General features: G+C 42.8%; 1 protein-coding gene across 3 annotated transcripts in view; it reads left to right on the top strand.

Annotated features, from left to right (window-relative positions):
* Mroh2b (maestro heat like repeat family member 2B) overlaps nt 1–15,502 on the top strand; it is a 67,652-nt gene extending 52,150 nt beyond the window's left edge. For all 3 annotated transcript variants that reach the window (XM_070041103.1, XM_070041102.1, XM_070041104.1), the window contains 13 exons: nt 1,569–1,721; nt 4,509–4,666; nt 5,144–5,270; nt 5,754–5,941; nt 7,442–7,582; nt 8,146–8,260; nt 8,884–9,030; nt 9,296–9,478; nt 12,865–13,020; nt 13,342–13,473; nt 13,838–13,940; nt 14,754–14,819; nt 15,377–15,502. In XM_070041103.1, coding sequence (XP_069897204.1) covers nt 1,569–1,721; nt 4,509–4,666; nt 5,144–5,270; nt 5,754–5,941; nt 7,442–7,582; nt 8,146–8,260; nt 8,884–9,030; nt 9,296–9,478; nt 12,865–13,020; nt 13,342–13,473; nt 13,838–13,940; nt 14,754–14,819; nt 15,377–15,483 — 1,776 coding nt within the window. In that variant the 3' untranslated portion in view covers nt 15,484–15,502. The remainder of the gene's footprint in view (nt 1–1,568; nt 1,722–4,508; nt 4,667–5,143; nt 5,271–5,753; nt 5,942–7,441; nt 7,583–8,145; nt 8,261–8,883; nt 9,031–9,295; nt 9,479–12,864; nt 13,021–13,341; nt 13,474–13,837; nt 13,941–14,753; nt 14,820–15,376) is intronic.
* The last annotated feature ends 2,215 nt before the right edge of the window (nt 15,503–17,717 follow it).

The following is a 17,717-nucleotide window of genomic DNA, read 5'->3' as shown; positions in this document are numbered from 1 at the left end:
CCTTATTACAGACATTGTCTTTTATCCTAGTTGAAATCAAAAGCCAATGAGGTTTTTTAGCAGAAGAGTCAGGGTTACTGCATACAGCTGCGCCCAGTGTGAAACATAAAAAGGCACTCGCACTGTGATGTAGGCTTGGCATATTTATATAGACGGAAGCTTTCCACAGACGTCAACAAAGGATCCAATAAAATCAGTACCTCATGACAGTATGCATGTACAAACAGAAGTGAAGTATCATGAGGACAGGAAGCATTTCCCTGATTTGTGAAGACCTCCATGGGGTAGCAGTGGTTCTGGAAGGAGGTTCGCTTTCTAGTTATGAGCGTAACTGACTGCTATGGGAATGACTGGCATACAAGCCGATGAGAACAATGTTAGTGAAGTCAGCTTTAAGGAGACTGTAAGAACCCAATGTGAGATGAGGTTAGCTTGGACCCAGGAGGAGCAACAGAGACCATGAGAAACTGAGGAGAACAGGGAAGAAACGCTAGCAAGGCCATAGCATGGAAGGCAGAAGTCTGTGAGTTGTCCGTGAGAACTCAGAAATGGCTTGAATGAGCAACTGTGCATGGAAAGGAGCTTGTTTCTTCTCAATAAAATAACATCAGACAATTTGATGCATGCAGGGACATTAGCTGTGAATAGGATGCTCTGATGGCTGCAAAGCATTCCAGTTTAAATAGATAAAGCCTCAGCTACTCTCTTTCTTTGGGGGCGGAGGGTCCCGTCGTGGGGCCTGAACTGTGGGCCTGGGCACTGTCCCTCAGCTCTTCAGCTCAAGGCTAGCGCTCTACCACTTGAGCCATAGCGCCACTTGCAGCTTTTTTTCTTTTTGCTTATGTGGTGCTGAGGAATCGAACCCAGGACCTCATGCATGCAAGGCAAGCACTCTACCACTGAGCCACCTTCCCAGCCCTCAGCTACTCTCTTGACCTCATACTGCCCACCCTCCTTTATCAGCACACACAAACACACTCACAGATACATTCATTGCTATCAAACCAAACGTTCTGTGTTCTCGTGCCTGAAGACCAGAATTGTTATGTCATTATTTCTACCTTTTACTGGCTGCAGCTGGTACTGACACAGGCGCGAGCATCGCATGGTTACCGTCAGCCACCTGAGTGTTCAGCACAGCACTCTGGCACTTGGCACATGTGATAGATTTTCCTGAATTTCCCATGGTTTACCTATTCAGTGGTAAGCTGGAGGTATCTGTCTATGACATATAAAATGTATATGATGGCGCTTTTACAATATAAATATCACCATATAAATATTTTCCCTAGGGAGTATGCTATAACTTCCGATTTGAAAAGAGCAGAGCCTTCTCATGCTCGTGGTGCAGTAAACAGGAAATGATCAAAAGGCAACCCCAGGTCAAAGGATCATGCTATGTCTTCTCCTAATGATTTCTCCTGTTTCTATAGCTTCCATCCCAGGTTAACTATCTGGAAAGCTGCTCGGTGGTTCCTCGTATCCTGAAACAAACAGCAGCATGTGCTAAGGGCCCAGATGCACAAGGAGGTGGCTAATAACATGAGTTATTCTGGATATATTTTCAGATTGTCTGTAAATTCATCCCAAGTGAAGAAATTACAATGTTCTTGGAGGAAACACTGGATGGCCTAGAAACCCTCAACCTCATGTGCACAAGAGCCTGTGGCATATGGTTGATTGCAACGCTGAAGGAGCATGGAGTTGCTCTAGAAGATCAGGTGAACACAGCCAATTGTAAAGTTGAGCAAATGCCAAGTCAGTCTCTACTACTCAGTCTGTCAAGAGCAGACATCCTTGCAGGCAAGAGCTCGTAGCCTTGAGAGGCCTCTCTAAGAGACCCAGATGTGCAATGAAACTCCACTTGAATTAATCATAAAACCTTTCCAAACTGTTCTCTGTGATCAGCTCTGAACCAAGGCCATGGAAAACTGGTTTGTTAGCACACTGGTTTTACCTGTTAGAGCCTAACAGCGCAAACTTGTTGTTAGAAGCCTTATACTGGTCAGACGCATGGTTCTGAGATGGCCAGCAAGGGCCAAGATGACCTCTGTTCTTCACACCTTTCCTTCACACCCAGGAGCGCTTGGAGTCTGCTAAGCAAGGCTGCTAGTGCACTGGGGAAAGTGCTCAGTCCTTTCTCTCAACTGGACACTTAAGCAAACGTGCACAGAATTTAAATTCTGGAATTTTGATTAAGAGTTCCTATATACATACATCTATCCTGTCTCCTCAAGTCAGAGACAGAATACAAGCTATTAACCAAGGATTAATAATAGGCAAGAAAGTAATTTTAACTAAGTAAGAGCACCTTCAGGGGGAAAAGAAAGAAATCCCTCTGTCCCAGAGTCAATCACCCTTAATGTTAAAGTTCTCTGAAGTGTGGATTTGGAGTAATGGCATTAGAAAACACCTCTGTGCTTATTGCTTTACAAAGAGTCACTTAAAGTTTTAATGAGTTTAAACTATGCATGAGACACTGGGGTATATGTGGGAAATGAACGTTGATATGGAATATGGAATGCCTGTGTGTTTCCTGCAGACATGGATCACACAATAAGGGAAAGATTTCTGATGGAGAATCCAATCCTGAGCTGGAACTCTAGGTAATCATTTTAAAGGGATCAGACTCATGTCTGTAGTCCTAGCCACTAAGGAGGCTGACATCTGAGGGTCACAGTTCAAAGCCAGCCTGGGCAGTAGAGTCTAGGAGACACTTACTTCCAATAAACTACTCAGAAAAAGCCAGAAGTGACACTCTGGCCCAAGTGGTAGAGCACCAGCCTTGAGCACAAAAAGGCTCAAGGACAGTAGCCAGGCCCAGAGTTCAAGCCCCAGGACCAGCAGGGGGAAAAAATGAACTAATAATTGAGGAAAGATATTGTACATGAGGTATCAGATTTAACTGTTCACACAAAAATTTTTAAAAGGAAATTCCACTAGAAGCAAAGTATCTTTAGCAGAAATAAATGCCCTTGCTTGTCCACATCAAAAACTGAAACGCATATCCTCATTCCCTACTCACAGAGAGCAGTACCCAAACTCAGGACAGTGGTCATCGGCCCCTTTAGATCTGATTCACCTTTCCTTTTATCACTCTCATTTTCTCTGTGTTCCAGATGTCCCCATCTGTCTATTCCAGAGGTCTTCTTGACGTTTTCTCATATCCATATCTTCATGGGTTTTTTTCTTGTTGCTAGGATTTGACTTTATGGCCTCTCACTTGTTAGATGGGCACTCTACCTCTTGAGCCATACCCCTAGAACTTTTTTGGCTGTAAGGTCTGGAATTTTTGCCACAGAACCCAGCCTCAAATTACCATCCTCTTCTCTCTAGTCTCTCTTGTAGCTGGGATCACAAGCACACAGCACCACATCCAGCTCATGGTTCTTTTACGTGGTAGTTTTTATTCTTTAGAAGAGTTATATCCTTGCCTCCACACACCCAATCTCCCCCACTATCAACATCACCTTCAGAGTGTGACGTCTGAAATCACAGTGTTCACTACCTCTGTTACTGTAGGTGGGAATATATCTAAGTCCACATTGATAATGACAGCATTGCTGCTTGGAGTCCCATTGTTTTAAGGTTTAAGGTTAGTTCATTCTCCTCTGTGTGTGTGTGTGTGTGTGTGTGTGTGTGTGTGTGTGTGTGTGTGTGTGTGTGTGTGTGTGTGTGTGTGTGTGTGTGTGTATGAACAGAGAGAGAAAGATAGACAGACAGAAAGACAGACACAGAGAGACAGAGAGATCTAACCCAAGTCTGTCTTTATTCTAGGTAAACACTTTCCCACTCAGGAAACTCCTCCCCGCCCCCAGTGCTTTTATTTTATTTAGTTTTTGAGGCTGACCCCAAACTTGATATCCCCTTTCCTCCACCTCCTGAGTAGCTGAGATTAGAGGCATGCACCACCATGCCCAGCTAAAGTTCCCTCTTTGTATCCTTCATTCTCTGGGTCTTTTAAAGTGTACGATGATATACTCACCATTGTAATATTATATAGAAATCTTGGCTCTCCTAAAAATCCTATGCTCTGTCAGTTCTCTTGGTTTTTTTTTTCTTCCAATTCTACATCTTTACATGTGTTCTTTCTGACAAGGATGCGTTCCTCGACCATCCTAAATCCCCTCTAAAAAAGCACCCCTGCAATCTGTTTCTGGATTACTATTTGTCTGGGCCACCTAGAGTTCATTCCTCTGAGCAGATGACTGGTGTCCTTTATCCCATCACTAATAAAAGGTTGGATCTTTTTCCTCTTCAGTTTATCCCCCTCATTGCCTAGCTCACCGCTTGCTTTCCCCAAATGCTTGCCAAACTGCAAGGAGTAAATACCAGTTCTCCAGTAATCTTCTTGAGTAAGAAACCAGCCATGTGTAGAATCAATTGTTGCTTTGAACACCATTTGCAATTCATTGAACACCCACGACATACACTGATGGTACTTTCCCTGGGCCCTTCATGCAGAAAGAAAATGGCAACTTAATGTGTTATTCTGGCTTCCTTTGTAGCTACTGGATATTCTGAGCACCATTTACCATCACATGCCAGTCCTCAGACAAAAGGAGGAAAGTTTTCAGTTTATGCTCGAAGCCATCTCCCAGATAGCCAGCTTCCACATGGATGCAGTTGTTGTCAACCTGCTACAGAAGCCTCTGCCCTATGACAGGTAAATCCTCATTCCACCCATTCATTACCTAGGGAAGGCCACCTTGTGTGGCATTGGGGGAGCATTTATTATTTGAGAACAAAGGTCGAAAAAATCTCACCCGCACAGCAATGTAAAAATTGGTATTTGAATCCAAATGATGCTTTTTAAATCATTTTATTGAATAATAATTATATATCTACATCCATTAACCCATATATCATGTATATATACATCATATATATATACATTTACTCTATAGAAGTAAGTTAAATATTTTTCCTCTTTCTGTGGAACTGATTTTCATCTTAATAGATATTTGCGAATCTCAGTACCCCAAAGGAAGACTGTTAGATTGTTAAATAATATATCTTCCATATCTCCTAGCATGGTAGCACGCTCCTTGAAATTGTGATGTGTCATCAGGTGGTTATAGTGAGATGGGAAAGCTTACAGGAATTGGGCCTTATCTGTCAACATCCTGCCTTGCCATTCTAGGGACACAAAGACACTGTGGAAAACGTTGGCTGAAAACCCAGCCTCCAGTGGCAAACTCATACGAGCCCTGATAGACAAACTGCAGATCAGGTTAGAAGATGACATCGCTGGGATAGAAGCCATTTCTGTGAGTTGGACATTTCATCACGTACATGGAACTGCGCTAGCGAGCAACCTTGGTGTTCTAGCATTGCTTGTCTTCTCTCCTGCCTAACTTTAATCCCACTCCACTTCATATTAGATGAATGGGGACGGCCTTGTACCTGTGACATATTTCCCTGTGATCATAATTGAAAGCAAATTTCTCAGCCTTAAAATCTATTCATCTGTGTTTCAGAATATTCTCCACAATACCCAAAGCAACATTTTTTTGTGGTTGAAAATTCCTAATGCTGTAAAACAAAATCTCTCTTGGGACTGCTCAAGAGAGAGAAACTGGAAGCTTGGAGAGGCTTGGAGACTAATGTCTCCTTTGTGTCTCATGATGAACATAGTCAGCTTGGAAAACATTCAGTCGGGGAGGCGAGGGACAAACTTGGCCATCAGCCTAGGAGGAAGAGACCTTGGAGGAAAGAAGACTTGCTGACCCGAGGTCCTCTGTTCCCGCCAGGTGGCCTGTGCTATGTACGAAGTGCTCTTAACGGGAGGCCCTGTCACTAGCTTGTATCCAGAACTGTTCACGCTCCTCTTGAAGCTGGTCAGCTGCACACTAGGCCAGAAGATGCCCGTTTCCACTTTGAGTCACAGGCGGCGTGTGATGCAACCAGGGGAACGACAGCAGACTCCAGACCCCTGCAGGTAAAGGGTCTAGCAAGGAGAGTATTCCTAAGATGTCTGATCCCAGACTCCTGAAGTGGCCTGTGCAGGCCAACATCTGTGCTTTCTGACCTGACATCAAACACTTGGGAGGAAACAATATCTTGTGAGTCCTTAGGCTGTGTTACCAGGCCCGGTAGTTACCTTTCCCTGAGCCAGTTCCCAGAATAGCTGCCCAGAATGACCCGCGATGGAATACTTCCTCAGAGGATCTTTTCTTTCCTTTGGCTTCCTTTATTGGGATCTTTCTGGGAAAACTGGAATTCTGTGATATCAAAGCCACCCAAAGAAGAAAAAAATAAATGAAAATAAACACCAAGTTGCATCAAATCTAAGACTTAACAGTTGAAATAAGCAACATTACCTTGTGAATCATTGAGAAAATAGACTCCCAATGAAGCCATAAATGCTTCCTTGAATTTTTTTTTACATTTTTAAATGTATCTGAAATTGTACATATCTCAGAAGATATGGCACTTTTGTTTCAGATGTTTATCAGTAGAGGTCTTTTAATGGATTGGGCACTTGTAGCTCATGCCTGTAATCTTAGCTACTCAGGGGGCTGAGACAAGTTGATCACAGTTCAAAACCTCCCTGGGCAGGAAAGCCCATGTGATTCTTATGTCCAATTAACTACTAGAAAACCAAAGGTGGTGATGTGGCTCAAAATAGTAGAGCATTAGCCTCAAACAAAGGAGCTCAGGGACAGTGTCCAGGCCTTGAGTTCAAGCCCTATTGGAGACCAAAAAAAAAAGAGTTGGGTGTGTTGATGTACATGTGTAATCCCAGCACATGGAAGAAGGCTGAAGCTCCAAGAGAGCAAGTCAGAGGCTACTCTCAGTTACACAGTGAGACCTTTAATTTGTGAAGGAAAGACAAAAGGCTATTTAAGAGTTAGTAGGTATAGATTTTCTCCTACATCACATTTCTCTTTCTCTGAACTGTTTCATAACTTTCTCATTACAATGTCAATTCATAGTGTAACCTTTTAAAAAGACATTTTAAGGAGCATTTAGTCAAAATGAATGCTGTTCCTATAATATTCAAGCTGTACTAAAATGACAGCAGTATAAAAGCCGTGCCTGAGTGCACGCATGCTTATATGACTGTGCAGAACAACTGCAATCACACGGCAGATACAGACTCCCAAAAGGAATTAGACCACACCATTCACTGCACAATGCACCCTGATCCTAAGGATGCTCAGAGTCTGAGAACAAGGGTATTTTTCTTTCCTCATGAGGATTGACAAAATTATCTGGACTTGCTGGCTCACACTTTTCAAGTGTTCTGTTGACGCCAAGACTGAAGAGTAAGAGCAAGGCAGGGACCCCTTGTTTTGGGGGGGGGGGTTGTTGTTTGTTCAGCATCCATCAATGTGAGGTTGTAGAGTACTGTAGAAGGTAGGGGGAGTGAACTGGGGAATTCACTATTCCCTAGATGAGTTTGGCTGGCTGCGATGCTGTCTGCTGTCTCCTCTAGGCTCTCCATAGCAAGTCTGAAGTGTCTACAAACCCAAGCCATGAAAGAAGGTCTTGCGAAAGAATCTGATGAGGGTGATAATCTGTGGACCTTGCTTAGCAGTCCTGAGAACCATCACATAGGAGTGTGTGCACTCGCCAGGTGAGGGGCAAATAGTGTGCCACTGAGTGGAAAAGAAAACACTAAAAACAAAAAATAAAAACACAGGCAGTTACGCTGAGAAAAAAAATCTACTCACCTAAAAGCTATCATCCAAAGAGGACATAATGGAAGGGAGAACAAAGATGGAGGGGGAGATGGTAGTATCAACCAAACTCATGACACATGATGGAGAAAGAGGGAGAGAGAGGGGGAGGGAGGGAGGGAGAGACAGAGAGAGAGAGAGAGAGAGAGAGAGAGAGAGAGAGAGAGAGAGAGAGATTTGAGCCCAGTATGGTAGCACCCACCCATTATCCTAGCACACAGCAGGTGGAGGCAGGTGAATTGAAAGTTCAAGGCCAGCCTGCGCTATGTCATAACACCTTATTTCAAAACAAAATTCAAATGAAATGCTTGCGACAAACTACATTAAACTGGATGTTTCAGTAGGCTATTTTAGCTTCACCAAGCATTCCACTGAATCTATACCATGTGCCTGAGAAACTAGATTAACATTTCCTGTGGGCGGAGGGGAAAGCATCTTTGCCCAAATTTGCATTTTCCAGGAGCATGGCCGTCTGGCAACATGGCGTCATTCTGGAGATCATGGTGCACCTCCTCCCATCTCTCACCTCCTCCTCCGAGAACTACCGGATAACTGGCACGGCTTTCTTCTCCGAGGCAAGGGGGAGCGGGCATCCCAATATGCTCATGGGGTCCCGGGGTCCCATGGATGCTTGCGTGAGGGGCTGGAGTTCAGTGAGGGCTTAAATCACAGGAAAGGGGGCCTTTAAGGGAGCAGTCCCTGCCAGAGATACCTAAGCAGAGAGTGGAAGAGGCAGAAGGACCCACTTCTACCATCTCCTGCCCAACACCTGCAGAAACAGACCTTCCAGGGCAAAGAGGGGACGTGCCCAAGTCTGGAAGTGGCCATAAGAGCTAAACAAACAAGCACATTACCTCCCTTCCAAATCTGACCTTAAGACTATCCCAATCAGTCCAGACAAGAAGCATCATCTATGATTTCTGGTTGGTTCCTCTGTTTTCTTCTGCTCCACTCTTCTATTGGAACTAGAAACCTCCTCTTAAGTAGATGCTCTGGTGCTCACCACCAGATACCCTGAACTGTGGGCTGCTCATACCCAGAGCTGAGCCACTACAGGACTGGCAGTCTCACTCCAGGGCCTCCTCTTCTGCTCCAACTCCAGCCAGGCCCTGACTTTACTTGTAGTTCAGATGCCTTTGGCACCCTCCTGAAGGGAGGCCACTCCCTTAACTAAAGGGGAGGAGTGTGTTGATTACAGCTCATGAAGGAGCCGGTCCTGTGGAAGCATGGCAATCTGCGAGAGGTTCTGATCTTGATGGATCAGAGCGCCTGGGACACCAACGCTACTCTGAGGCAAATGGCCATCCGAGGGCTGGGGAACACAGCATCCGGGGCCCCTCACAAGGTACGCGGCCTTCTCGAGGAAAACTGTTCATGTAGGTTGAGAAGTTTCATTTTCTTTTTCTTTAATATATCACTTTATTAACTCACACTTAATAGTTCATAGAAATGAAGTGAAAATCCCAATACATTGCTGAAGTGGCAAATTTGAATGGAGGTGCCTGGGACCCTCAATGGAACATGCACCTCTTGTACGTGGGGATTTCACCCCTGTGCTTGGTATACACGCAGAACAGTGTTTGGGATTGAGAACGCTTTTTTCTAAATAGGTGAAGAAGCATAAGCAGATAATGTTAGAGTCTGTCATCAGAGGTCTCTATCACCTGGCTCGCACCGAAGTGGTCTGCGAAAGCTTGAAGGCTCTCAAAAAGATCATGGAGCTTCTCACAGACAGAGACGTGAGCTTCTACTTCAAGGAAATAGTGCTACAAACAAGAACCTTCTTTGAAGATGTAAGTTGAGCCTTTCTTCCTGGGGGGGGGGGAATCAAATGAAGAGGAAAAGAATCTGGGAGTGCTTGCAGAAGACCATAATCAGTGTCCTACCATTATCTCCTGGCCAGTCCTGAGGTTACTTGCAAACAACCCCTACACAGCTGTCACAGCGTCGACTTGCCATGTCTGTGTCTGTATCTATCTGCTAGAAGGTACTCCCTGGTCTGGGAGTTACAAGTGAGCTAAATAGGCTGAGAAAGAAACGCTGGGGGAAAGAAAGCCCCAGGAAGGGCTTTGAAATAGTGAGAGGGGAGTTTGTAGATGTTTCCTTATCCCTCAAGAGAATTGAGTACTACTTGTCTGCTCACTAAAATTCCTTTTTTTAAAAAAAATCCTGTTTCTTTTAGTTCTTCTCCCTTCTTTTTCTCCTCTCTATTCCCCAAGCTCACTTTCCTGGACCCACCACCAAATAGATTGCTTGCACCGAAATTCTCATTTTGGAGAGTAACAAAAATTAGGATAATATTCAATGCTGGACCAGGGCCTTAATAAGGATGATGTTGTCACTGCACTGTCTTCCCGGTTTCAAACTTAAAAGATTCATTGGTCCAGGAGTCAGTAAACCCCAACACATAGAATTAATCTAGCCCACAGCCTGATTCTTTGATAAACTGTTATTGGAATGCAGACACACTCATTGATTACATATTGTCTTTGTGTGCTTGCACACACCACAAGCCAAGTTCATTAGCTCTTAGAGACCATGGGGTTCACAAATTCAAATTTATATATGGTTTGTCCATTTTCAGAAAAAGTTTGTTAATGTCTGATCTCATCCATGGACCTAATTTTAGAAATGATCAGTCTGTAAGTCTAGACACAAGAAGATCATTTCTTTTATAGTTTCCAAGAAATTGTATTTAACCATTTATTCTGGGCTTTTCCCACCACCATCAATGCAAACACCCACTGCATGACAACTTAAAACTAAAGCTATTTCCTTGTGATCGGTTGTCAGAGGAGATAGAAGTGCTCATTGCTGCCTCCAGTGCCTCCTCCATAAACATTAGAGTTTTATTAAAACACTTATTTACTTGTTTCTCTGCAGACTAAGACATTTTCATTGTATTCGGTATTGACCATAAACCTATTTTTCTGCTCACTGAATATATTATAAGCCAGTGACTGAGTTGTATCTCCAAATGAGACTTGAGATATCTAAATCGAATTTAATGAAAAAATGATCTCTCAAGTCCAACCTTTTCCTACCTATTCGATTTCTAAAATATTTTTCTTTGTTCCTCTTTTGCCATTTAGTAACCATAGGATCCTTAGTTTTGATGTCACAGTATGTAATTCTCAACTGTATTTTTAAAATTTTCTGTTTGTACTAGCCTAAATCTAGCTTTTAAAAACAACTTCTGCTTTGTTTCTTTTTCTCTAAACTTTTACTCTAAATTACCCACATCACTTTTAATTCTCAAATTGTCCTCAAAAGTGCTTATGAGCTCACACCCAATTAGTACCTACTGTAAAAATACCAAAGACATTCTCTTTTTTCTCATTACACAGATAATTGATGGCAATCTTTAGCAAAGAACTGAAGTCTCTCCTACAGACCCCACCTGTTAGGCTTTCTGGGTTCTTGTTAAACTGATAACAATAATTCTGAGTTTCTTGGATCTGGATTCTTAGGAAATCACAAATCTACCCAATAGTTGTGTGATCAAGATAGTGTTTCTCAGTGCTATTGAAGAAATAGACTTGAATTCTTACTAGTTAATAGGTTAAATCTTTATTCTTCCTAACTGGAGTTGCACCTACATACTAGTAAACTTTACAAAACTTAGGTCCTGTACTGACATGCTATTCTTTCTGCAACATAATTCTTCTCCAAGTTTACTTCTCTTGGTCCCTAGATTTTCTTATAGATTAAGCAATCATGACGTTCTCTGTTCTCTCAAGGTTTTTTATCTTTACTTCTTCTCAGAATAGAAATTCATTCATGAAATTCTCTAAGTGTGGTGATGATATGGCAAAACCCACTGCAGCCCCATGCTCTGGTCCCCACTGGCTACCATTTTGCTCTCTGTGAATCCATGAAGACCCTAATGGGCACTTATTTTTTTAATATATATTTTATTTTAAAGATACTGTGCAGAGGGGTTACAGTTACATGAGTAAGATAATGAGTACATTTTCTATTGAGCATTGTTACTCCATTCCCTCCCCACAACTCCTCCCTCTCCCACCCCCCGAAGTTGTAAAGTTCGTTTTCAACATAGTGTCTTGTACATCTCATTGTTACAATGGGCCAGCCTGTACTGATGAGCACTTCTTAATGCATCTCCTGGAACCCTAAAATATTCTGCCATTTCTTTCTCCTGCTTTTTCATCATCTGTCTTTCTGTTAATGATAGAAAACTTGAAAGTCTTCTTCTTCTCTCTTTAGTACATGCTTTCTACCTGTTGGTACTTTGATTTTGTTTTCTTTTTCCAAATGAATATTTAACAAATACACTTTTGCATGTCTATTCATCTATTTTAAGAATGTGTTTCTAGCCTCTGGTCCATTATGAAAAAATCACATTGCTTGTATTCATTTAGCTACCTTGGCCTTTTCCCAAACAAGACATTTTTCTGAAACACCTACATCAAATTCCTTTTTATGCTTTTTGTTTCTTGAAATAACATTCTGTGGCTCATGATTACTTTTCCTTTTATCCCTCTGTGTTCATATGCATTCATTAAATCAGTTTTCTAGACCTATAAAAAGAAAACTCCAGCAAAGTCCATCTGCTTTTGTTGGACCTCTAAACCATAAGCTCGAAGTTCACATGAGAAATGAAAGGTAGGCGATGCTCCTCCATCATCTTTACCGTTGCTTCTTGAAATCATTCTCTGCCATCATGGACAAAAAGCCAAATTGGCTTATAACTTCATCCATTCAACTGTAAGGCCAGGCACTTTTTTATTTAGTCAATGTCCAAGTTCCAGAGTTGTGCATTTGACAGGTTAGAGAAGAACAATGCAGCATAGAGATCCTACAACTGCAGGTGAGCGACAAATCCAACTGACTATTTTGTGTAAAATACAAAAACAACAGGAATCATCTGTTGCCTTCGGCTGCCAGCACCTTTGTTTGTCAGATCACATCAAACACCCCCAGCACTCGTCAAAGACAGAATCATACCTCCAGTTCTACAGTGTTACCCCAACCCTAGACTCATGGTTTCTCAAACATGTGTGCAGGGAGAGAGAACTTCTTGGGGGAAAAAAAAAAGAGTAGAAATCTCCAAACACGCTGAGGCTGTGAAAAGAATATCCTAGTGGCCAGGTCCCATCCTTCCTTTGGTGGGTGCTGACAGGGAATGGTCTGTGAGAAGTTGCGTTTGTCACAACAGGAGCAAGATGATGTGAGATTGACTGCCATCCTCCTATTTGAGAATCTGGCATCCCTAACAGGAAGAAGGTGGAAACCTTTTTTTGCCGAAGAAATTAAGAAGAGCATGATTTCATTTCTTCTTCACCTCTGGGATCCCAATCCTAAGATTGGAACTGTAAGTGACCCGCCACAGACACTCGTACTACATGCTCTCTCCTAGATGAGAAGTGCCGGAAGTCTGGCCTAGCTGGGCTGGTAGTAGCCAGATCTGAAGTCATCCCTCAGAACTGAACCTCAAAACCACTCCTCCCATTCTAGGCTCTTTTTTTGGCATCCCTTCCCACCCTTGAACTTTGGGGAAATACCAATAATTACTATAAAGCCATCCAAGCCTTTCGTTTTGATTGCTCATTTGCCAATGTTATTTGACATTTCTTTCTTTCTGAATGAGGACCTCAGCCTTACAGGCTATAAGGTAGATAACTGTTTTCTCTAGGCTTGCCGTGATGTCTTGGTCATCTGCATCCCTTTCCTGGGCCTGCAAGAACTCTACGGGATTTTAGATCATCTCCTTGTTCAGGACTTGCCAAGAGCCAGGGATTTCTATAGGCAATTCTGTGTGAAACTGGTGAGTGTACAGCAAACCAAAATGGCAGGACAAGAATCTGGACACATACCCCGAGGGGAAACGGTGTGACGATGACTCTCTAGATAGAGCCAAGACTCTTGGAAGGATGACATATCTTCCCATACTGCCCTTGACAACTTTCTCAAGTCCTAATAAGGGTCCATTCTCCTAGGTTGCTGAAATTCATGTCTACTTTTTGCCTTAAGCCCTGGTACCTTCCAAGTAGTCATAACTGGAAGCCAGTTATCAGTGGGTCTATGTAAGTGTTCATTGGCCTTTAAAGTTCCCTTCTGAAGACCTACAGGATACTGAATGCTATAGTTGCTTTCCAGTTGTGCTCTTGGTAATACACATCTCCTTCTAGGCAAAGAAAAACCAGGAAATTCTGTGGATCCTCCACACACACACATTCACCTTCTTTGCCAGCAACTGGGAGGTGATCAGGAGCTCAGCGGTCAAACTCACAGGTGAGCTCACATCAAAAGTCCCCATCAGGTGTGTTTGCTTGTTCATGTTGTGTGTGTTTTAACTAACCAAGTCAGGTGCTAGTGATTCAAACCTGCAATCCTAGCTGCTTGGGAAGTAATGATCAGGAGGACTGGAGTTCTGGATCAGCCCAGGTGAAAAGTTCATGAGTTCACCATCTCAATCAACAGCTGAGTGCAAGGGAAATAGTTTGTGAGGCTCCATTTCAATCAGTAGCTGGATGAAGTAGGTAATGTCTGTCCTTCCCAGCTTTGTGGGAAGCTGAGATTGGGAGGGCTGCAGTTTGATGCTAGCTGGGACCAAAATAAAAAACAGTGACACCTTACCTCAATAGAAAGGCTGGTGTCCCAGCTACAGTGAGAGGAGTAAAGAAGAATTCCCATCTGATCAAAAAGCAAGACCCTGCCTCAAAAACTAGCCAAAGAAAAAATGCCAAGCTAAAGCCTAAGGATTCCCAAGGTCAAGGATATGATGGCCTCTATTTCATTATAATTTGCTGAATTATTATAGGAATCATACCTCAAACTGGTTTGAAACCTGACCATACTTATCCTTGACCCCCAAAAGGCCATTTGCATGCTTGCTCAAGTACACTTTTGGCGGGTGACCATTTCCAGACAAGGCACTCCAGGCATAATCAAGCGCCCCCTCACGTTAGGCTAAGTGGTACAGGGAGAGTCATGTAATTTACTCATTACAAAACCAGACTATTCACGCTCTAACCAGATGTCTTTCAACATGATCCAACTTCTCCCCTAGAGCAAAGTCATAACTTTTCCTCTTGTTGACTTTAGACGCTATCATTCTCAATTTGACCAAACAGTACGTGGAGTTATTAGACAGAGAGCAATTGACCACACGTGAGTATCAGTCCTGCTTTGTGCTCAGAACACTGTTCCATTCTTAGAGAAACTATTATTGCTCCAAGTTGCAGATAAACTCTCAAAGGAAGACCTTAGGATGCAATTGCTATATCCAAGGCTCCCTAGATTCTGGAATTTCTATGGAGCCTGAAGCAATCCCCATCTCCTTCCCTTTGCAGACATAGTATCAATAGATTATGGTTCTGCTTAAACAAGGCTGATGATCACAAAGCCAGGGTCTTCCCTTCCCTTTCTGTTTTTCTTGTTTTGTGCTGGAGACTGAACTTTGTACATGCTAAGCAGGCGCTCTAGGACAAGCTACACCCTACAGCATCTCCTAACCCCTCCTCTTTCAATGATACAAGTTGCTCCCCTTGTCCTTCCAAATTGACCTTGTAGAGTAAAATTTGAGCTTTAGGATCTGAGTCCCACACAGGGTCGGCCCTCTGCGTAGCCTTGTAGTTTGCATAAACTGAGCCTTGGCTTGGATTGCTTCTCCCTGCTGGGCTCTGACTCTCCCGGTTCCCTTCACTTTGTCAGTCTTTCTATTTCAGGGCTCCAAGCACTTCGTCAGGACTCCTGCGTCAGCGTCCAGAGAGCTGCGGAAGCCTCCTTGCAGACCCTTCTCAGAAGGTGTAGAGAGATAAGCATCCCTCTGTAAACCATCAAGAAATAAACTGCTAGGCTTTTTGTAAAACTGACTTCTTCCTTTATTAACTCCCAAGCTTGCAGCTTCTTAAGGACAGACATGGTGCCTAGGACAGGAATCTTTTTTTTTTTAATTGTAAAAATACCATACAGAGGGGTTACAACTACATGAGCCAGGTAATGAGTACATTTCTTATCAAGCATTGTTGCCTCCTTCTTTGTTTCCCCTTCCCATCCCTTCCCATCCTCCCTCTCCCCTGCTCCCTGACCTCCTGCCCCACCCCCCTGCGCCTTTTTCCGACATAACGTCTTGTACATCTCATTGTTGCAATGGGTCCACCTGTATCCCTATTTAAACAGTTTGTTTTTTCCCTTCCCCTCCACAAATTATACCAACATCAAATACAGTGAAAATAGGGATTATACCGTGGGGGAGGAACATACAAAGCAACAAAGAACTCATCTTATAAATATGTTAGAAACAATCGCAATTTGAGTCCTAATCTTGGAGTTCATTTTGCCTAACATCAACTTGTCTGACCGTTTCTGCTTGTGTCAGACATAGACTAGTTATTGCAAATAAGGGAAACCATGGCACCTATGTTTCTTTGGGCCTGGCTTACTTCACTTAATATAATTTTTTCCAAGCCTTTCCATTTCCTAACAAATGGGGCAATGTCATTCTTTCTGATGGAGGCATGGAATTCCATTGTGTATATATACCACATTTTCTTGATCCATTCATCTACTGAGGGGCATCTGGGTTGGTTCCATATCTTAGCTATGGTAAATAATGCTGCAATAAACATAGTTGTGCTGGGAGATTTAGTATGGTCTTGTTTGTGATCATTTGGGTAAATGCCCAAAAGTGGCATTGCTGGGTCATAGGGGAGCTCTATGTGGAGTGTTTTGAGGAACCTCCATACTACTTTCCAAAGTAGTTGAACTAGTTTACACTCCCACCAAGAATGCAGTAAGGTTCCCTTCTGTCCACATCCCCACCAGCATCTGTTGTTATTAGAGTTCTTGATTATAGCCATTCTAACTAGGGTGAGGTGGTATCTCAATGTTGTTTAGATTTGCATTTCTTTTATGGCTAGAGAGGTTGAGCATTTCTTCATGTGTCTATTGGCCATCCTTTCCTCTTCAGAGAAGTTTCTCTTTAAGTCTTTAGCTCACTTATTTATTGGGCAGTTGTTTCTTTGAGGATTTGTTGTTGGGGGATTTATATTTTAGATATGAGACCCTTGTCCTTTGTATGGCTAGTAAAGATCTTCTCCCAATCTGTGGGCTTTCTATTGATCTTGCTGGATATGTCCTTTGCCATGCAGAAGCTCTGCAACTTCATGCAATCCCATTTGTCCAACCTTTCTTTGATTTGTTGTGTTTCTGGGTCTCTATTAAGAAAATTTGGGCCTGTGCCAAGGAGACCTACAGTTTCTCCTATTCCATCCTGTAATGTTTTCAGGGTGATATATAAGGATCTAGCTGGGGCTGGGAAGGTAGCCCAGTGGTAGAGCGCTTGCCTTGCATGCATGAGGCCCTGGGTTCGATTCCTCAGCACCACAAAAGAAAAAAGCTGGAAGTGGTGCTGTGGCTCAAGTGGTAGAGCGCTAGCCTTGAGCTGAAGAGCTGAGGGACAGTGCCCAGGCCCAGAGTTCAGGCCCCATGACCGGACCCCAAAAAAAAAAGGATCTAGCTTTAGTTTTCTGCAAGTGATTAACCAGTTTTGTCAGCACCATTTACTAAAGAGGCTGTCTTTCTTCCATTCTGTTTTTTTAGCTCCCTTATCAAAGATTAGATGGCTATAGGTCTGTGAGTTCATTTCTGGGTTTTCAGTTCTATTCTATTGGTCCTGAGGTCTGTTCTTGTGTCAGTACCAAGCTGTTTTGATTACTATGGCTTTGTAGTAGAGTTTGAAATTTGATATTGATATTCCTCCAGCACTGTTCTTTCTGTTAAGGATCGTTTTTGCTGTTCGGGGTCTTTTATTGTTCCATATGAATTTTTGGACTGCCTCTTCTATTTCCTTGAAGAATGAGGTTGGAATATTGATAGGTATTGCATTAAATTTGTAGATAGCTTTGGGAAGTATTGCCATTTTCATGATGTTGGACAGGAATCTTAAAGTGGTATATAGTCCTCTTTCTCAAGAATCTCCCTCATGACTTCCATTAGTAAAAAATAAACCTCATAAATGCACTTCAGGTATAAAACTGTATTTTCACAAAGTGACAGCCACATGGC

This window comes from Dipodomys merriami, unplaced genomic scaffold (genome assembly GCF_024711535.1).
Source record: "Dipodomys merriami isolate MVZ:Mamm:240054 unplaced genomic scaffold, mDipMer1.0.p SCAF_30, whole genome shotgun sequence".
Taxonomy (NCBI): Eukaryota; Metazoa; Chordata; class Mammalia; order Rodentia; family Heteromyidae; genus Dipodomys; species Dipodomys merriami.
The sequence above is the reverse complement of the archived record's forward strand: the minus strand, read 5'-3'. Positions and strand labels throughout refer to the sequence as shown.